This window comes from Scheffersomyces spartinae (assembly GCF_019049425.1).
Source record: "Scheffersomyces spartinae strain ARV_011 chromosome Unknown scaffold_16, whole genome shotgun sequence".
NCBI classification, from domain to species: Eukaryota; Fungi; Ascomycota; class Pichiomycetes; order Serinales; family Debaryomycetaceae; genus Lizanozyma; species Lizanozyma spartinae.
The window spans coordinates 71,031-85,491 of record NW_025065063.1 but is presented as its reverse complement, the minus strand read 5'-3'; the positions used below and the strand labels follow the sequence as shown (position 1 = coordinate 85,491).

The window sequence follows — 14,461 nt, the reverse complement described above, 5'->3', positions numbered from 1 at the left end:
GGATGTTGTGTTTTTTTTTGTTCTGGGAACCCGAGAAATTTAGGTATACCCGTATAACTATTGCATGCATACAACAAGGACTGACAGAATTTAGATGCGGATCCGAGTTATAATAGACATTATTTTTATCGGATACGACAGTTGCACCGATCGGTCAACGAATAGCATCAAGTTTGCATACTCATCATCACTCTAACACATTGGAATATTGGATCCCATCAATATCATCGTGCACATTTTAACACCATGGCTCCCAGTAGTAATTAGTAGTAACAAGGGAAAAAAACTCTTTCAAGTTTCCTATTGCTAATAAAGTGTTAATTACTATTGTATTCTGGACTTTTCTCTATTATCTTACAAATACATCCACCACCTAAAGTGATTACTCATGCAATTACTCATCGGGCCGGAGATTTAAAGGTTTTGTGCGATTATTTTTCTCCGTACTCCTGGAACAATAAGCCGTACTTGAGGTGGTTTGCTACGCATTTGCAACCTGGATGGATTTAGTCATACTTACGGGTGGCGGACATATAAAAGCAGTCGTAAAGTCTTGACAGTTATCAAGACATAATACTTTTGTAGTCATTAAATTACTTCAATCAAGACATCAATTACTTAATCACAATCAATTGCTGTTCTATCAACTCAGTTTCACACTAATACTAAATTGATTTTCTTTTTTAATTATTGCTACTACCACTACTATAATGAACGGTTCACAAGCTGAGGCATCAAACCTCACATTTGCCCAAACTTACATATTGGCTTCTAAGGTTAAAAATAAGTTGACCAAGGAAGCCGCCAACCCAAAGTCGCTGTTGTGGAACTTGGTTGTTCAAGCTAATTTGTTTGATAACCTTATGGACCACATCACCAAGGAAACAGAAAAGCGTGCTAGAGATAGAAAGACAGCTGCTTCTACACCTCGTCGTGTATCATTTCTGTTACCTCAAAAAGAATCTTCTACCCCTGAACACCTGAGCCCTTTGGCTAAATCCACTCCTAACTATACCCATCAATCACATGTTACTGAATATGAAGTTGCTTCTGATAGTGACAGTGATAGTGAAGATGATTACTATTACTCCGACGAAGACGAAGACGAAGATATCGAAAGTTTACACAGAGGTGCTTCCAATCAAGTTGAAGCTCTTGGCCATGCTGTTACTTCTTACGAGCTTTCAGTTGATTTGGCTGATTCTGATTCTGATGAAGAAAACGATTACTACTACAGTGATTCTGATGATGACGACGATGATGATGATGAATTATCGTTTGCTGTTCCCACCTCGATTTACAGATATCCATTAAGTAGAAACAACAGTGTTGTGGGATTATCAAGCGTCCAAGAAGAGGAGTTTGAAGAAGAAAATATAAAAGGACCAGAAGAAATCGACTTGGCAGATATTGTATCTGTTTCCGAGTTACCAGAATTAACAAGATCAATTTCATCTTCAGATCTGGAATCAGATGATGAGAATATGAATCACAAACACCACCACCACTCTACATACATTGAGCCTGTTGAAATTCGAAATAAGAAACAAATGGTGGAAAGTGCTGGACACCCACACCCACACCAACAACACCACCACCATCACAGGCATACTGATGCAATCTATACAATAGAGAGCGTGTTTTAGTTTCATGACTTACGATGTTGTTCTTATTATTTATTTATTTATTATTTATTATTTATATTGGTTTCTAGGTTTCTTATACACATGGGTTTTATTATGGTAGAATAATCATCATTGGTTTCAATAATCTTGCTTGTATGCCATGCGCTAGCTTCCTTGCCAGGACGTAAATAAGCCAAACAGTTTATATCACTACCCAGTTGTGGTTGACTGCAAACGCCGACAAGTTAAAGTGGTTATAGTAGGAGATAACAATATACAATAAAGTAGTTAGAGGTGGACATAAACATTGCATGATCGATTTCCGTGCCAGCGGAGATTACCGTCGGCCTTAGCTTTGCTCCGAAAGTCGTGGTAGGTTGTGAACGACTCGACCCCAGATTTCTCAAGTGAACCGGGCTTTGGTGTTGGGGTTTAGTGTCGATGTTACAACAATCGATGGGCTATGTGATGGGGAAAGGTAACGTGGCATGTTATTGGTAGGGCTATGTGCTGATTAATTCGGTACATAAGCCGTATATGCATGTCATATATGGTACATATGTGTTTATGTATATGTGATAGTTCCGTATCGAAAGAGGTCGAGTTGCCTAACCTAAATTGGGACCTAAGAGACCATAAACGAGCAACAGAATAACTAATCAGGTCACGAATGGTTAAGAGTGAAAGCAAGAGTAAATTACCCCTATATTTTTTACTCGTTCGAAAACCTTCTTATTCACTATTGTGTTCGCTTATGGTACGCACACAATTATCAAGATTTACAACATACGATGCTTAACCCAACTTACCCATTATCTAACCAAATAATATTACATAGAATAAATAAACAATAACCCCGTACTGCAACCTCCTAAACCATACCCCATGTTTTACCACCAACGTATGATTACGAACCATCAATTTGATAGTTCGTGACGACACACGTGACTTACTATTGTTATCGCTAGCCTTTATGTTTGTCTCACTAGTGCTGGTAACCCGTTCACTAGTGGGTGGCTCCGGAGAATGACTTTTTCGCACGGGAACATTAACTTGCGACTTGAATAATATTAGCGGTCGGCCATTATCTCGTACTGGACTAACACTTTTATTCCTCGTATGAAAGCCAGCAGCAGCAGCGGCAGCAGTAGTAGTAGTATTATAGTAATTATTCTTGTTACTGTTAATGTTCGCTCTAGTGGTTTTGGCTCCACCGTAGACGGGAACATATTCAACTGAAGCAGCTGTGTAACTTGGACTTGGACTTGAACTTCGACGTGGATCGGAAGCTGGTATTAATAACGTAGGAGGAGTGCTGGTAATCCCAACAGTAACCGTGGTAGTATCATCCGTAGTAATATTGCCTAAGACACCCTTGTCATCACATTCATCAAACAGTTCATCATCGTCATATTCTGTTTGGGATTTTTCATCTGATATTACCATGGAATATTCAGGTGGGTTCAAAGGTAGTGAGGTGACAACATCCCTTGTTGACCCATCTTGAGAATAAAGCTTTAGCTTGAGTCGTGATCTATGGATCCGTACTTTAACTCGAGACAAGTTGGCCTGCTTAAGCCTTCGTAAGACCTTGGAGAAAGTGTGACGTTTCCTATCTATATCCATTGTACATCTGGGAGTTTAATGAGTCAGGATCGAGGTTTGAGTCCAAGATTTGATATATATATATATATATATAGCAACCAAGATGTCTTGGTATACGATCTTGCTGTCTGTCACGGCTGACCTTCAAACGATCTAAACCTTATGTTATGTTATGAATGTACTTGATTCTCAGGACCTTTAACTATGGGCTTCAGATGACCCCTGTATATCCCTATTAATGAGGTCGCAGTCAACAATAACAATAACAACAACAATACTAATATTAATATGGTACGTCAAATATAAGGAGAAGGCTCAAATACATATATATATGTATATAAATTTGTCTGTATTTGTATTGTATGCAACAGGACATATCAGTTTAAAAGCAATACGCCAAGTACGGTATATATTGTAGGTCTGTAGAGTAACTCACAAAAATGGACCGGAATCCAGACTTCTATGCCTCAGTCCCAAAAAGGAAAGTGAAAAAAGCCCATCGGATGCGAGTTTCCATCACAGAGTCATCTGTAAGTGATAGTTGCGATCTACGGCTGCAGAGGGTACAAACCACAGTCACTAAGAGAGACAAAGGATTAAGCCTCGTTGAACATAACAAATTAATAACTTGGCTACATTATCTAAATTTTTCGACAGCAAACCAAGAACTGAACTCATGGCACATGGTTTAACAATAACATATATATTCTGGTCACGGTCACGCATATTTAATTTAATTCTTAATGTCAAGTAGTCTTCAACAGTCTTGCCTTGTCTTGTGTTGTCCGTTGATTGTTGAACTATGGTTAGAGTTGAAATATAATGCGTCTACAGCAACTACATTTACGTCACCATTCCATCTTACAATAACTTTTCATATGTATTTCCAGATGCACTAATTTCAACTTTCAACATCAAATCAACCTCATCTCTATTTGTATGTCGTTTTTGCATATTGCCCGGTTTTTTCGTTTACTCCTTTACACCTAGCAATAGGGGCTGTCGGCAATAAAATCTCAGGCCGATTTCCTAGGGCGGCAGCTGCCTCGACTGCATATTGTAAATCTCTTCTCTTGGTGACACATAATCCCATTAGCCTCCAATTCAATCATATAAAACTTACTATTGTTAATTAGCTTAATCAATGGAATCAGAGAAGGGAGGGGGAGATGAAGTATTGATGTCATAATTGTGATTATTACCATATTATATTTGTACTGTGATTTTATCTCGTAAATCAGATTTGCTTCTCCTCTTTGCCTGTGAAGTATCTGGGCTCTTTCTCAGCCTTCTGAATCATTACCGCATATTCTCTTTCTTGCGCATATTCAAATAGTTCGCCAACTTCCTGATTCAATTGTTGTTCATAGGTATTTATATCTTTAGGGGTTTCCTGGGACTCTGACTAGAAACTTCCAACGTGGATCTCGTAAATCTTAAACATCCAAGAATCCATTGGAATCCTTATTACTAAAGTTATTGATCCAGGAATGTGTTTAGAATACATTTATATTTAGGAATGTACCGAGCGAGTACTCCATATTAATAAAAAAATAAAAGAATAACGTTACCCAAATATATAATGCTTACGTCAGCATTGGTCACTACCCACTTTTGGTATTAGGACATTCTAGCTTGAAAAGTTGAAGAACAAGAGGGCTACTTCAACAATGACTTCGCCGGACTTTACGGTAATCGCATAATCAAATATGACTATTGACACTCCTAAAGAAGGGATGTGGGTTCTCGGATACGGCTCACTTATATGGAAGCCTCCGCCACATTACACGTTTAGGTTACAGGGGTATCTTACAGGCTTTATCAGAAGGTTTTACATGCAATCACGAGATCATCGTGGTACTCCTGCTAATCCTGGTAGAGTAGTAACATTAGTGTCTCATAAGGATCTCATAAAGAAACGGAATGAATACATAGATCATTTAATTGGCCATGAAATCCCCCTGAGTGAACAAGAAGTGCCTATTCCTCATGATGCTTTAAAAGTGTGGTGTGTTGCTTATTACATTCCATCGGAAAAGGTGGCGGAAGTCAAGGAGTATTTGGATATACGAGAACAAGACGGATATTCCACACATCAAGTCGAGTTTCATATTTCTCCGGAGCATAATAAGTGTTCTTCTAAAGAGGAAGAAGATGTAGTGTCTGTATTGCCTGTACACCCTAAAACCAATCATAAGTATTTGACCTCAATGATCTATTTAGGAACATTGGATAATGAAGCATATATTGGACCAGAGAATATCATGGATACTGCTCTGGTTATAAGAACTAGTGTGGGGGATAGCGGTAAAAATATAGAGTACTTGATTGAACTAACAAAACTGATGAGACAGTTTCATCCTGATACATATTTGGAAGAACTTCTTCGAATTGTTGAGTCGTAATTAGTTAGAACTGTTAAATAGTATAGAATAATTCATTCCATTTCATGTTAATAACAAATTAAAAAAATCTCCCGGGGGCGAGTCGAACGCCCGATCTCAAGATTACTTTGAGGATACTCATTACAGTCTCGCGCCTTAACCAGCTTGGCCACCGGGAGGATCTATGATAAATTTGTATGTGAACTAGATGAATTGCGCGGATGTCCGCCAGCACAAATTGTCACGTGATATGATTGCCTTGATAGGTTTGTATCAATGATACATCAATGGAAGACAAGGTTTACTCAATAACGTAACGCTGCGTCTATAAGTCTATTCAAGTCTATATTCTGTATTTACGTTGATTAAAATTAATCGTTTAACTTTTATCATACAAATACAAGAGAAACAAAGTATAGAGGCTGAATAATACAAAATACGCTTATCAAATATCAAAGTAGTTTAAGTCATGGACAGCACATTCAAGATATCATATCGTATCATCCACCTTATATATATATATATATATATACAGTCGTCAATTTTGGTTTATGGTGTTACTGTTGCTTCACCTTCAGCACTTCCAGTTGCGTTCGTGGATTCTGAAACAGTAACACCTTCATTAGATAATATATTTGAATTTTGTTTCCCTCTAATCTCATTAACATATTCTTCGATTCTCTTCCATCCTTCACGTCTAGAGGCTTCTCTGACTTTTTGTTCCTCTAAACTTTGATGATAAAGCATCGTGCAATGATCATACAAAATCGGATTATGGTCCATGAATACTTTCAATGCGCCAAATGCTAGTGAATGTATAGACCGATTCCAATTCAGGGTTGCAGAATTATGTGGTAATATGCCATTACCAAAATCATCCATATCTGCTCCACCATTGGGACCTCCCATCATACCTGAAGGATCATGAGCATTGGCAAAACTATCATAGTATTCATCTTCGCTCATATCATGATGACCCAAGGTACCATTGGAATTAACTCCATTGCTACCATTTAAGTCATTGAGCATCAATGATGAATCAACAAGATTACCATTTGCATCAATTGGTGCATCTGGATTATCCAAAAGTTTCTGTTGTAATACACCAGTAGCAATACCTGGTTGAGTAGCATTAGTCAATTCATATAAGCTTGCAAAAATAATTGGTAACACCACTTCTGCATTTTCAGTTATAAGAGTCAAAAAGTATTCATTTGACCAATAACTAAGTACTTTTTCACTAACTTGAAAGTGCGGAGATGCAATACATTTTGATAATTGAGCAAAGAGTGGGATTTGAATCTTGAGGAATTCATTTGGTTCCATAACTTCAAATATGTCTTCAATTTCATTAAGGAACATAACCTCTTTAGGACTATTGATCTTGGGCCAATACCGCAATAAGCCCATAATGACATCCTCTGTTAAAGAAGGATCTTTTTCCAAAAACTGTACAATACAGTAAGCCAACTGTGGGTGATACAATGATAAAGATTTAACTTTATGCAATGGTAATAACACTCGAACAAGAAACACCTTATGTTCTTCTTTCAAAGGTAAGGCAAACCCATTAATAATGGATCCCAATATCTCCAACAATTCACCAATACCATTAAATCGTTCGGTTTCATAAACAAATTGCAAAAACACATTGTTAATCAGCTTTCTGATAAAACTACGTAAACTTAAAAATTTACCATAGATCCGATGTAACGTTGTTTTTAAGCAATCTCTTTCACGAGGGTCCTCGCTATCAAACAATTCTAAGATTCTTAAAATGAATTCATGATCAATATACTGCTTGGCAATTTGATGCTGGAAGTCAGGAGATTCAATGAATCTCAAAAAGAATTCATAGATTGCTTGCATATGTGGCCAAGCCAATTCGCTAACTGGCTCATCTTCATCAGGGTCAAAAAGATCACCAACAGGATTTACTGGAGGAGGAATTGGTCTGAATAAATTGTTCTTAAACATCAAAACCACATGTTTGTACATTTCATCAGTATAAGTGAATCTGTTGTTCAGAATGAAATATATCAATTCTTGTAAGGTAATACGTTTGATTTCTTTACCACGAATGTCGTATGTGGGATCACCAAAGTCAAACATAATGTTACATTGGTCAATCTTTTGTATAAAAAGGGCAATTTGCTCCTCAGGCATCACTTCATCAAAGTTTGGTAATTTCACAATCTCCTGATATTTATCACTTGTAACAGGCTCAAACCTAGAAGAACTGTGTCTTTTTGGACTAACAATCAAATCAATATCGAGCGAATCTCTGTTAGGTGATGAAATGTTGGGGTTTAAAGGATGATGGTATTGTTGCAGTGAGTGGCTTACTCTGATATGATCAAAGAGTCCGCTATCACCCATAGTTGTGTCAGTACTAGAAGATCCAATCCCCCTTCCGGGAGATGAAGGACCCTGAGAGTTACTGGAGTTTGAAGTTCCACCCCCAATCCCGGTAGCTGACGCTATAGTGGTAGTAGTTATTGGAGAAGATGGCGTAGGAGTGATTGGAGAGGGAGCTATGGATCCAGATGCAGACATCATTGGATTAACAGAACCCTGAGATGATGATGATGATGGTGCTGGTGGTGATGGGCCTCCTCCGATCGATGTGGTTGAATTTGAAGTAGAGTCATTTATAGATATCTTAGGTGACGTTGGAGTTTCCCCAGCTGTGCTATCTATGATCATTGAATCATCTGCAGCAGCAAATTGACTTACAGCTTTCTGCTTCTGTATATCATCTTCAGGTGCTGAGATGGTAGCTAAATTTGATCCTGTAGATGTTTTGGTTGATGAAGAGCCAGAACCATTACCAGCCGCAGAATCTGTAGTAGTAGTAGTTTGAGCTGATTGCAGTTGGGAAGGTTGTGGTTGTGATTGTGAAGAAGAACCAGAAGAAGCTCCAGATTTAACTGACAAGGGACTAGCGGAGTTCGAGCGGGGTGAAAAGGCCAGCTTCAATGAATTATCCTTCCTTCCCAGTGGACTATTGGAGGTAGTTGAGGAATCTGATTTTTTGGATGACTCCTTTCCGGAAGACAGCGATGGTGAAGCAGAAGAGGACGACTCCTTTTCACGTTTATCACTCTTTTTGGATGTGGAGCTACTACTACTTTTCCTCGTGAGCCTGTTTTTAAATCCTTTCATCATCTTAGCAACGTATCAATTGGAAAGGAAGATATCAAAGTAATGTTCTATGAAACAAATCAATTAAGGAGAGTGGGACACCAGACGATCAATCGTTCTTCTACTCTGAATGATGCACACAAGCTGGAGACTCAACTCGAATTTGTTTGGTTGAAGTGATTTATAATAATAAGAGTAGCAGTAATAATATTATCGCCTTTGACTTTATTTGTTTCTAGAGGGGTGTCTTATGGACCTTTTGACAAGCAGATTGAACAGAACAAAACAAAACAAAACAAAACACTACTGTGTGTGCAATCACGTGGTATTGCAATGGTATTAGCTGGTAATTATTTCGTTTCCCTCTAACGATCTCTATGTCCTCAACCGTTACCTGAAACTTTGGTTATATACTCCACTGTATTGGCTGTTTTCAGCAGCCGGGGTGTTTTCGAAATTTATTTGATGTTGAGCTTTTAGCGTAGGGACACGACCGTATCATTTATACCTCCAGGGGTATTTTCCTGCTTGTGGAGACGAGATTTAGCCTGTTTTACTTAACTAGTGAAATTGGACGGAGTTAAACAAAATAGTAGTAATGGTAGTAGCAGCAGTAGAAGTAATTGGTTGATACTATTAAGTTTACTATTCGTCTTCTCCCTACAAATGTACTATTATGATGCGTGTCACGTTGAAAGAATCTTTTTCAATGGACTAGGATTTCTGTACGGAGGCTAATGTTTAGTTGTAATGACCATTTCAGAAGCATCAAACCATTCAAAAAAATTGAAACAGTATCATATTCATTTATGTAACGCTTTGCAATTGAAAAAAAAAATTGCTGTTTTCTTATACTGTAGATAACAACTCTTGACGAAGCTGTCAGTGCTATAGCATAGAAAATTGTATAGTGTACACTAAACGATAATGTTATACGGCGCTACGCTATGTCCTACTACGTTATGCCCTCCATTGACTCCATTGATTCCACTCCAGTAATTATACGTCTCTTCTTCCCGTTGGGGTCAATCTTGTCAAATGTTGCTTCTGTAGTAGAAATGCACTTATACCCTTTTGTACTGTACGGGTGTTCTCTCAATATGGTGCTATACTGTTGTATTGTATTCTATAATAATCTATGCTATTGTTACACATTCTACTATTTAACCTTTCTTCGAAATGCTCTGGTAATTCTTCCAGCTAAGATACGAGTTCCACCCTAATCCAACAACACTACTGGCACCCAACTGATAATGAACTGGAACAATATAAAAGTTGGCCATTTGAGTCCACGGCCATATCATCCAATTGGAATATAACGTGTCACGCCATTTTGTTTTTAACTGCAATTGAATTTCCGACACCAGCTTCCCATTTAGTACCCCCATCGCTGTGAAGTATAATGGTATACCAACGGTAGGAGCGAAAACTAATTGATCTATGGCCACCTTCTTTAACGTAGGCACAATCCCACTTTTCCCTCCGCCTATACGTCCAAGAATCTTGTACCATCTATCACCTATGGGTGCCCATATGATACCATAAGTAGCTGCTTTGGCTGTACGACTCATGTCCCATTCAGATTTATGTTCGATCCCCAACTGTGCAATCGCATCACCAGACGAAAAAAGTCCCATTGCTGTCAAGCAATTGATAGCCACAGGGTGCTTCTTGATTAATCTTCCATACATGTTGGTTGCGTCAGTCCGTGACTATCAGTGGCTGATTATCAGTCCGTGTTAAGTATTGCTTTATTGCTTCATCATCTAAGGCTCGAGTCATGTTGAAAATCTCAAGTGGGGAAATTTCATAATGTGCGGGTAAGAGATTGGCAATGTTCATGAATAAACCATAGTTTGCTCTTCATCATCAGTTTCGATATCAACCAATTCTTCCAACTTCTTACCACTGCCTTTACCATGACCTTTGGTGTTGTGAACAAAACTAAGGAAGCAGTTCCAACCGACACTCCATAAGTTGGCAGCCACGATACGTAAATGAACAGGAGTCCACATCAAGTTGGCAAATTGGAACGCTGGCCAAACAGTCCAACTGGCCTTTAATACACGCCACCAGTTATTTTCCAACTTCTCTTTAGCCAAATGTAATGGGTTGTCATGTAATGCAAGTACTGTCATAACGGTATTATAGAGAGGAATCCATACCAAACTTGGCATGAATAATTGATCGATTGACAACCTCCAAGTTGAATCATAAAAATGGATTTTGGAATGTGGCCATATTTGTCTATACCTATGAATAAAAGGGTTTTTAATCAGTGGTAACTTTCTTGTCTGCCACATAACACTAATGGGAGCAAAAAAAAATGATCCGTAGATCATTGCCCGAAGGGTACGAGGATAATGAAATGTTGTCCATAAGGACGTATCCTTATGCTCTTCAGGATTATCATTATCTAGGTGATCAACATGAGGAAACATCGCTTGTGCCAAGATGTCTCCAGTAGCGAAGAGCACCCCAGTAGTCACCATGTTGGCCTTAAAGGGGTGATTAAGTAAGAGCTTATTATACTTATGAAAAAGCGAAGGCATATGTGGTGATGTGTTCCAACTTTAGGACCTATTTGGAATGGAGTGGAGTTGAGTTGGATGAATACTCAAAGAACGAACACTTAGTGGAGTGCTTAAGTATAGATTGTCTCATCTTTTGATAGTATCTACTTAGTGAAAAATTTGGGTGGAGGTCGCGTGCCGTTAATGCTGTAAATGGCAGGAGACGGCGACATATACACTGGAGTACTGCTCGCGGAAAATCAAAAATGGATAGTAGTCGCGTTGAAAACGTATAGCGGGTAGTATGGGTGGATAAAATTGAGTAAGGAGAAAAAAGGAACACAAGACTGAAAACAACCTTATTGAATGCAACAGTTTGAGAACACAATCTGAAAAATCGCTGTATACTTACTGTATATGTATATATAGTCATTTGTACATCAAGAAAGGTGATGTGTATTTTAATGCATCACTGGAAGTAGCATTTTGTGCATACACGAATGCAGTTTATGCATGGAAGGTGGAGATAAGGCATGGTTGAAAATTACATTTAGAATTGGGAAGTGTAATGGATCCTGAATTATTGTTCATAACAATACAAGTATTGGGGTTGAAAGGTGTGATTGATTTCAAGAGGTTATAAAAAGATGATCCACTAGCCGACATCAATTAGAAATCTGCAAGTACCCAATATTACAGAAAGGTTTCAACCCGTTTCAACTAGTTATAACACACATTTGATCTGCTAATCGCTATACCTTCTCACTTTAGGTAAAGATGTCCGCGCTACCATGTTTACTCTGTAGTTAAGCACGGTACTCTTGCGCCTTTTTTACGCCCTTTTTAGAAAGCCAGCCCACTATTTATCTTCAAGGTAAGACATATAGCAACACAATCACGTAAAAGGATAGCTAACTACTGCTTGATAAACATGTACATCTTGTCAGTAAAATGATTCACAACAACAAGTACCACAATTTTCTTAAAGCTTTATAGTATAGTATAATGTAATCGCCTACCTTCTGGAGTGGCACAGCCTTATGACGTCCATCTGGAATTCCAGATTTTTCGGCGAATGAGATAATGCGTTGAATGCCCAGTACGGCTACATGTTCAAGAAGAAAACACCATTGGGTGGCCGTACAAAGCTGGCTCACTATACACACATAAGCATGAACGTTGTCGACAGATTGTAATAGATACCGAATTGCAAAGAATATAATAGAGTTTCCTTGTCACAATTGCAGCCGGGTGAATGACATGTTGAGGGGACAGTACTCGACACCAGTGTGCAGTATTGAAGGGAAATGTGTTCTTCTATCGACTATCAAGAGACAATAAAGGTAGTCAAATCATCTACATAGCAACATGGGGATCTCGCTGAGTTCCGTGACCCCAGGTGCTTGCAATTGAATGTAAACAACTACAATATTAACTGCAATAGTAGTAGTAGTCTCGGTAATACTAGTCTTAGGGGTACTAATTGAGTCAATTGTGTTCCGTGACTGTTTCAAAATGATGATATGAAAAGTAGCAGGAATAATCATGGGATTAATCTAATCTCATTAAGGTCACATTCCAGTAATTAAAGACTGAACTCTGTGAGATTTATTTCCTGTAATTTCCCTCTCGTCTGCTTCTGTATATACCTCCTGAGTTTTGTCGAGAAAATTGCGAGTATAAATAGCAAGGAATTTCCCCACTGAAAAAGACGTCGACGCGATAGTAAATTTATTATCTTTTCTAGTAGAACGAACCCAACCATGCACAGAACATACTCATTGAGATCTCAGAGAGCCCCAACGGCTGCTCAATTGCAATCACCTCCACCTCCAACATCCTCAACCAAGTCAAAGTTTTTCGGTAAGGGATCTCTTTCCCATTCATTCCGTAAATCTGCTGCTGGTGCTATGGGACCAGAATTGGCCCGTAAGTTGGCTCAATTGATCAAAATGGAGAAGAATTTGATGCGTTCCATTGAAATCACTGCTCGTGAACGTAAAGACGTTGCTAAGCAATTGAGTGTGTGGGGTGAATCCAACGATGATGATATCTCTGATATCACTGATAAGTTGGGTGTTTTAGTGTATGAAGTTGGTGAATTGGAAGATCAATTCATTGACAAGTATGATCAATACAGAATTACCATCAAGTCCATCAGAGATATTGAAGGTAGTGTTCAACCATCCAGAGAACGTAAGCAAAAAATCACTGATCAAATTGCTTACCTCAAGTACAAGGATCCTCAATCTCCAAAGATTAACGTTTTGGAACAAGAATTGGTTAGAGCTGAAGCTGAGTCCTTGGTTGCTGAAGCTCAATTGTCTAACATTACTAGAGAAAAGTTGAAGACTGCTTTCAACTATCAATTTGACTCTGTTAGAGAACACGCTGAAAAGATTGCCTTAATTGCTGGTTACGGTAAGGCTCTTTTGGAATTGTTGGATGAATCTCCTGTTACTCCTGGTGAAACCAGACCTGCTTACGATGGTTACGAAGCATCCAAACAAATCATCATTGACTGTGAAAATGCTTTGGCTTCATGGACCTTTGACTCTGCTGCTGTCAGACCTACTTTGTCTTTAGCTGGTCACGAAGAAGAGTACGATGATGACGTTGCTGATTTGGCTGAAGAAACTGAACACTTGCACACCACCGAACAACAATGGGAAGAAGAAAACAAGCAAACCGCTTAAATGGGCTAGGCTAGGCCAGTTCAGTTCAGTCTGATTGTCTTTTTTTGTTTTTATATGTGTTTTCTTTCATCAGCAAAAGAGGGTATGGATTATCATATCAAGATAAGATAAGATAAGAAATGCCATGCTTGCTCTTGTCTTGGTGCAAAAGCTTGTTATTTCTACAAGCCTTCTTTTTCACTTCTAACTGTATTGTTTGTATGTATGTTTATTATACATGATCTTGATCACTAATTGTTGGTGTACGGGGCTCGTCACTTTGTAAAGTGTTGGTAAAAGTAAGTTAGGTTAACCCTTCTTCCATGCCACAAAAACACGCTTTAGGTTTTTGTTGGCGCACGACTCTCCTTCACATGAAACGCAACAAAGTAAACATAAAACTTAAAGGTGATTAAAACATCACCACATTATTTGTTAACAAACACCAACGATATAAGCATCTCTTGCAGGGGAATATTCGATACTTGAGTGTTTCCATTGCTTCTATTAGTGTC

General features: G+C 38.5%; 6 protein-coding genes and 1 non-coding gene across 7 annotated transcripts; 3 read left to right on the top strand and 4 right to left on the bottom strand.

The window, feature by feature from the left end:
* Positions 1-710: 710 nt before the first annotated feature.
* Positions 711-1,646, top strand: KQ657_001448 (uncharacterized protein; the record flags this gene model as incomplete). The annotated part of the gene is made up of 1 exon (XM_043192245.1): positions 711-1,646. One exon carries the CDS (start codon positions 711-713, stop codon positions 1,644-1,646), a length of 936 nt encoding a protein of 311 aa, XP_043048217.1.
* Positions 1,647-4,939: 3,293 nt separating this feature from the next.
* KQ657_001447 (gamma-glutamylcyclotransferase) lies at positions 4,940-5,635 on the top strand (the record flags this gene model as incomplete). The annotated part of the gene is made up of 1 exon (XM_043192244.1): positions 4,940-5,635. The coding sequence occupies one exon, from the start codon at positions 4,940-4,942 to the stop codon at positions 5,633-5,635; it is 696 nt and encodes a 231-aa protein (XP_043048216.1).
* A 67-nt stretch (positions 5,636-5,702) lies between these two features.
* On the bottom strand, positions 5,703-5,793 carry KQ657_001446. Its single transcript has one exon. It is a non-coding gene; the product is annotated as a tRNA-Tyr (tRNA).
* Positions 5,794-6,163: 370 nt separating this feature from the next.
* Positions 6,164-8,782, bottom strand: RTS1 (protein phosphatase 2A regulatory subunit; the record flags this gene model as incomplete). Its single annotated transcript, XM_043192243.1, has 1 exon — positions 6,164-8,782. One exon carries the CDS (start codon positions 8,780-8,782, stop codon positions 6,164-6,166), a length of 2,619 nt encoding a protein of 872 aa, XP_043048215.1.
* Positions 8,783-9,921: 1,139 nt separating this feature from the next.
* Positions 9,922-10,449, bottom strand: SYM1 (Mpv17/PMP22 family protein; the record flags this gene model as incomplete). The annotated part of the gene is made up of 1 exon (XM_043192242.1): positions 9,922-10,449. The coding sequence occupies one exon, from the start codon at positions 10,447-10,449 to the stop codon at positions 9,922-9,924; it is 528 nt and encodes a 175-aa protein (XP_043048214.1).
* Positions 10,450-10,596: 147 nt separating this feature from the next.
* KQ657_001443 (Mpv17/PMP22 family protein) lies at positions 10,597-11,250 on the bottom strand (the record flags this gene model as incomplete). Its single annotated transcript, XM_043192241.1, has 1 exon — positions 10,597-11,250. One exon carries the CDS (start codon positions 11,248-11,250, stop codon positions 10,597-10,599), a length of 654 nt encoding a protein of 217 aa, XP_043048213.1.
* A 1,784-nt stretch (positions 11,251-13,034) lies between these two features.
* On the top strand, positions 13,035-13,967 carry LSP1 (lipid-binding protein; the record flags this gene model as incomplete). The annotated part of the gene is made up of 1 exon (XM_043192240.1): positions 13,035-13,967. The coding sequence occupies one exon, from the start codon at positions 13,035-13,037 to the stop codon at positions 13,965-13,967; it is 933 nt and encodes a 310-aa protein (XP_043048212.1).
* Between the last annotated feature and the right edge of the window lie 494 nt (positions 13,968-14,461).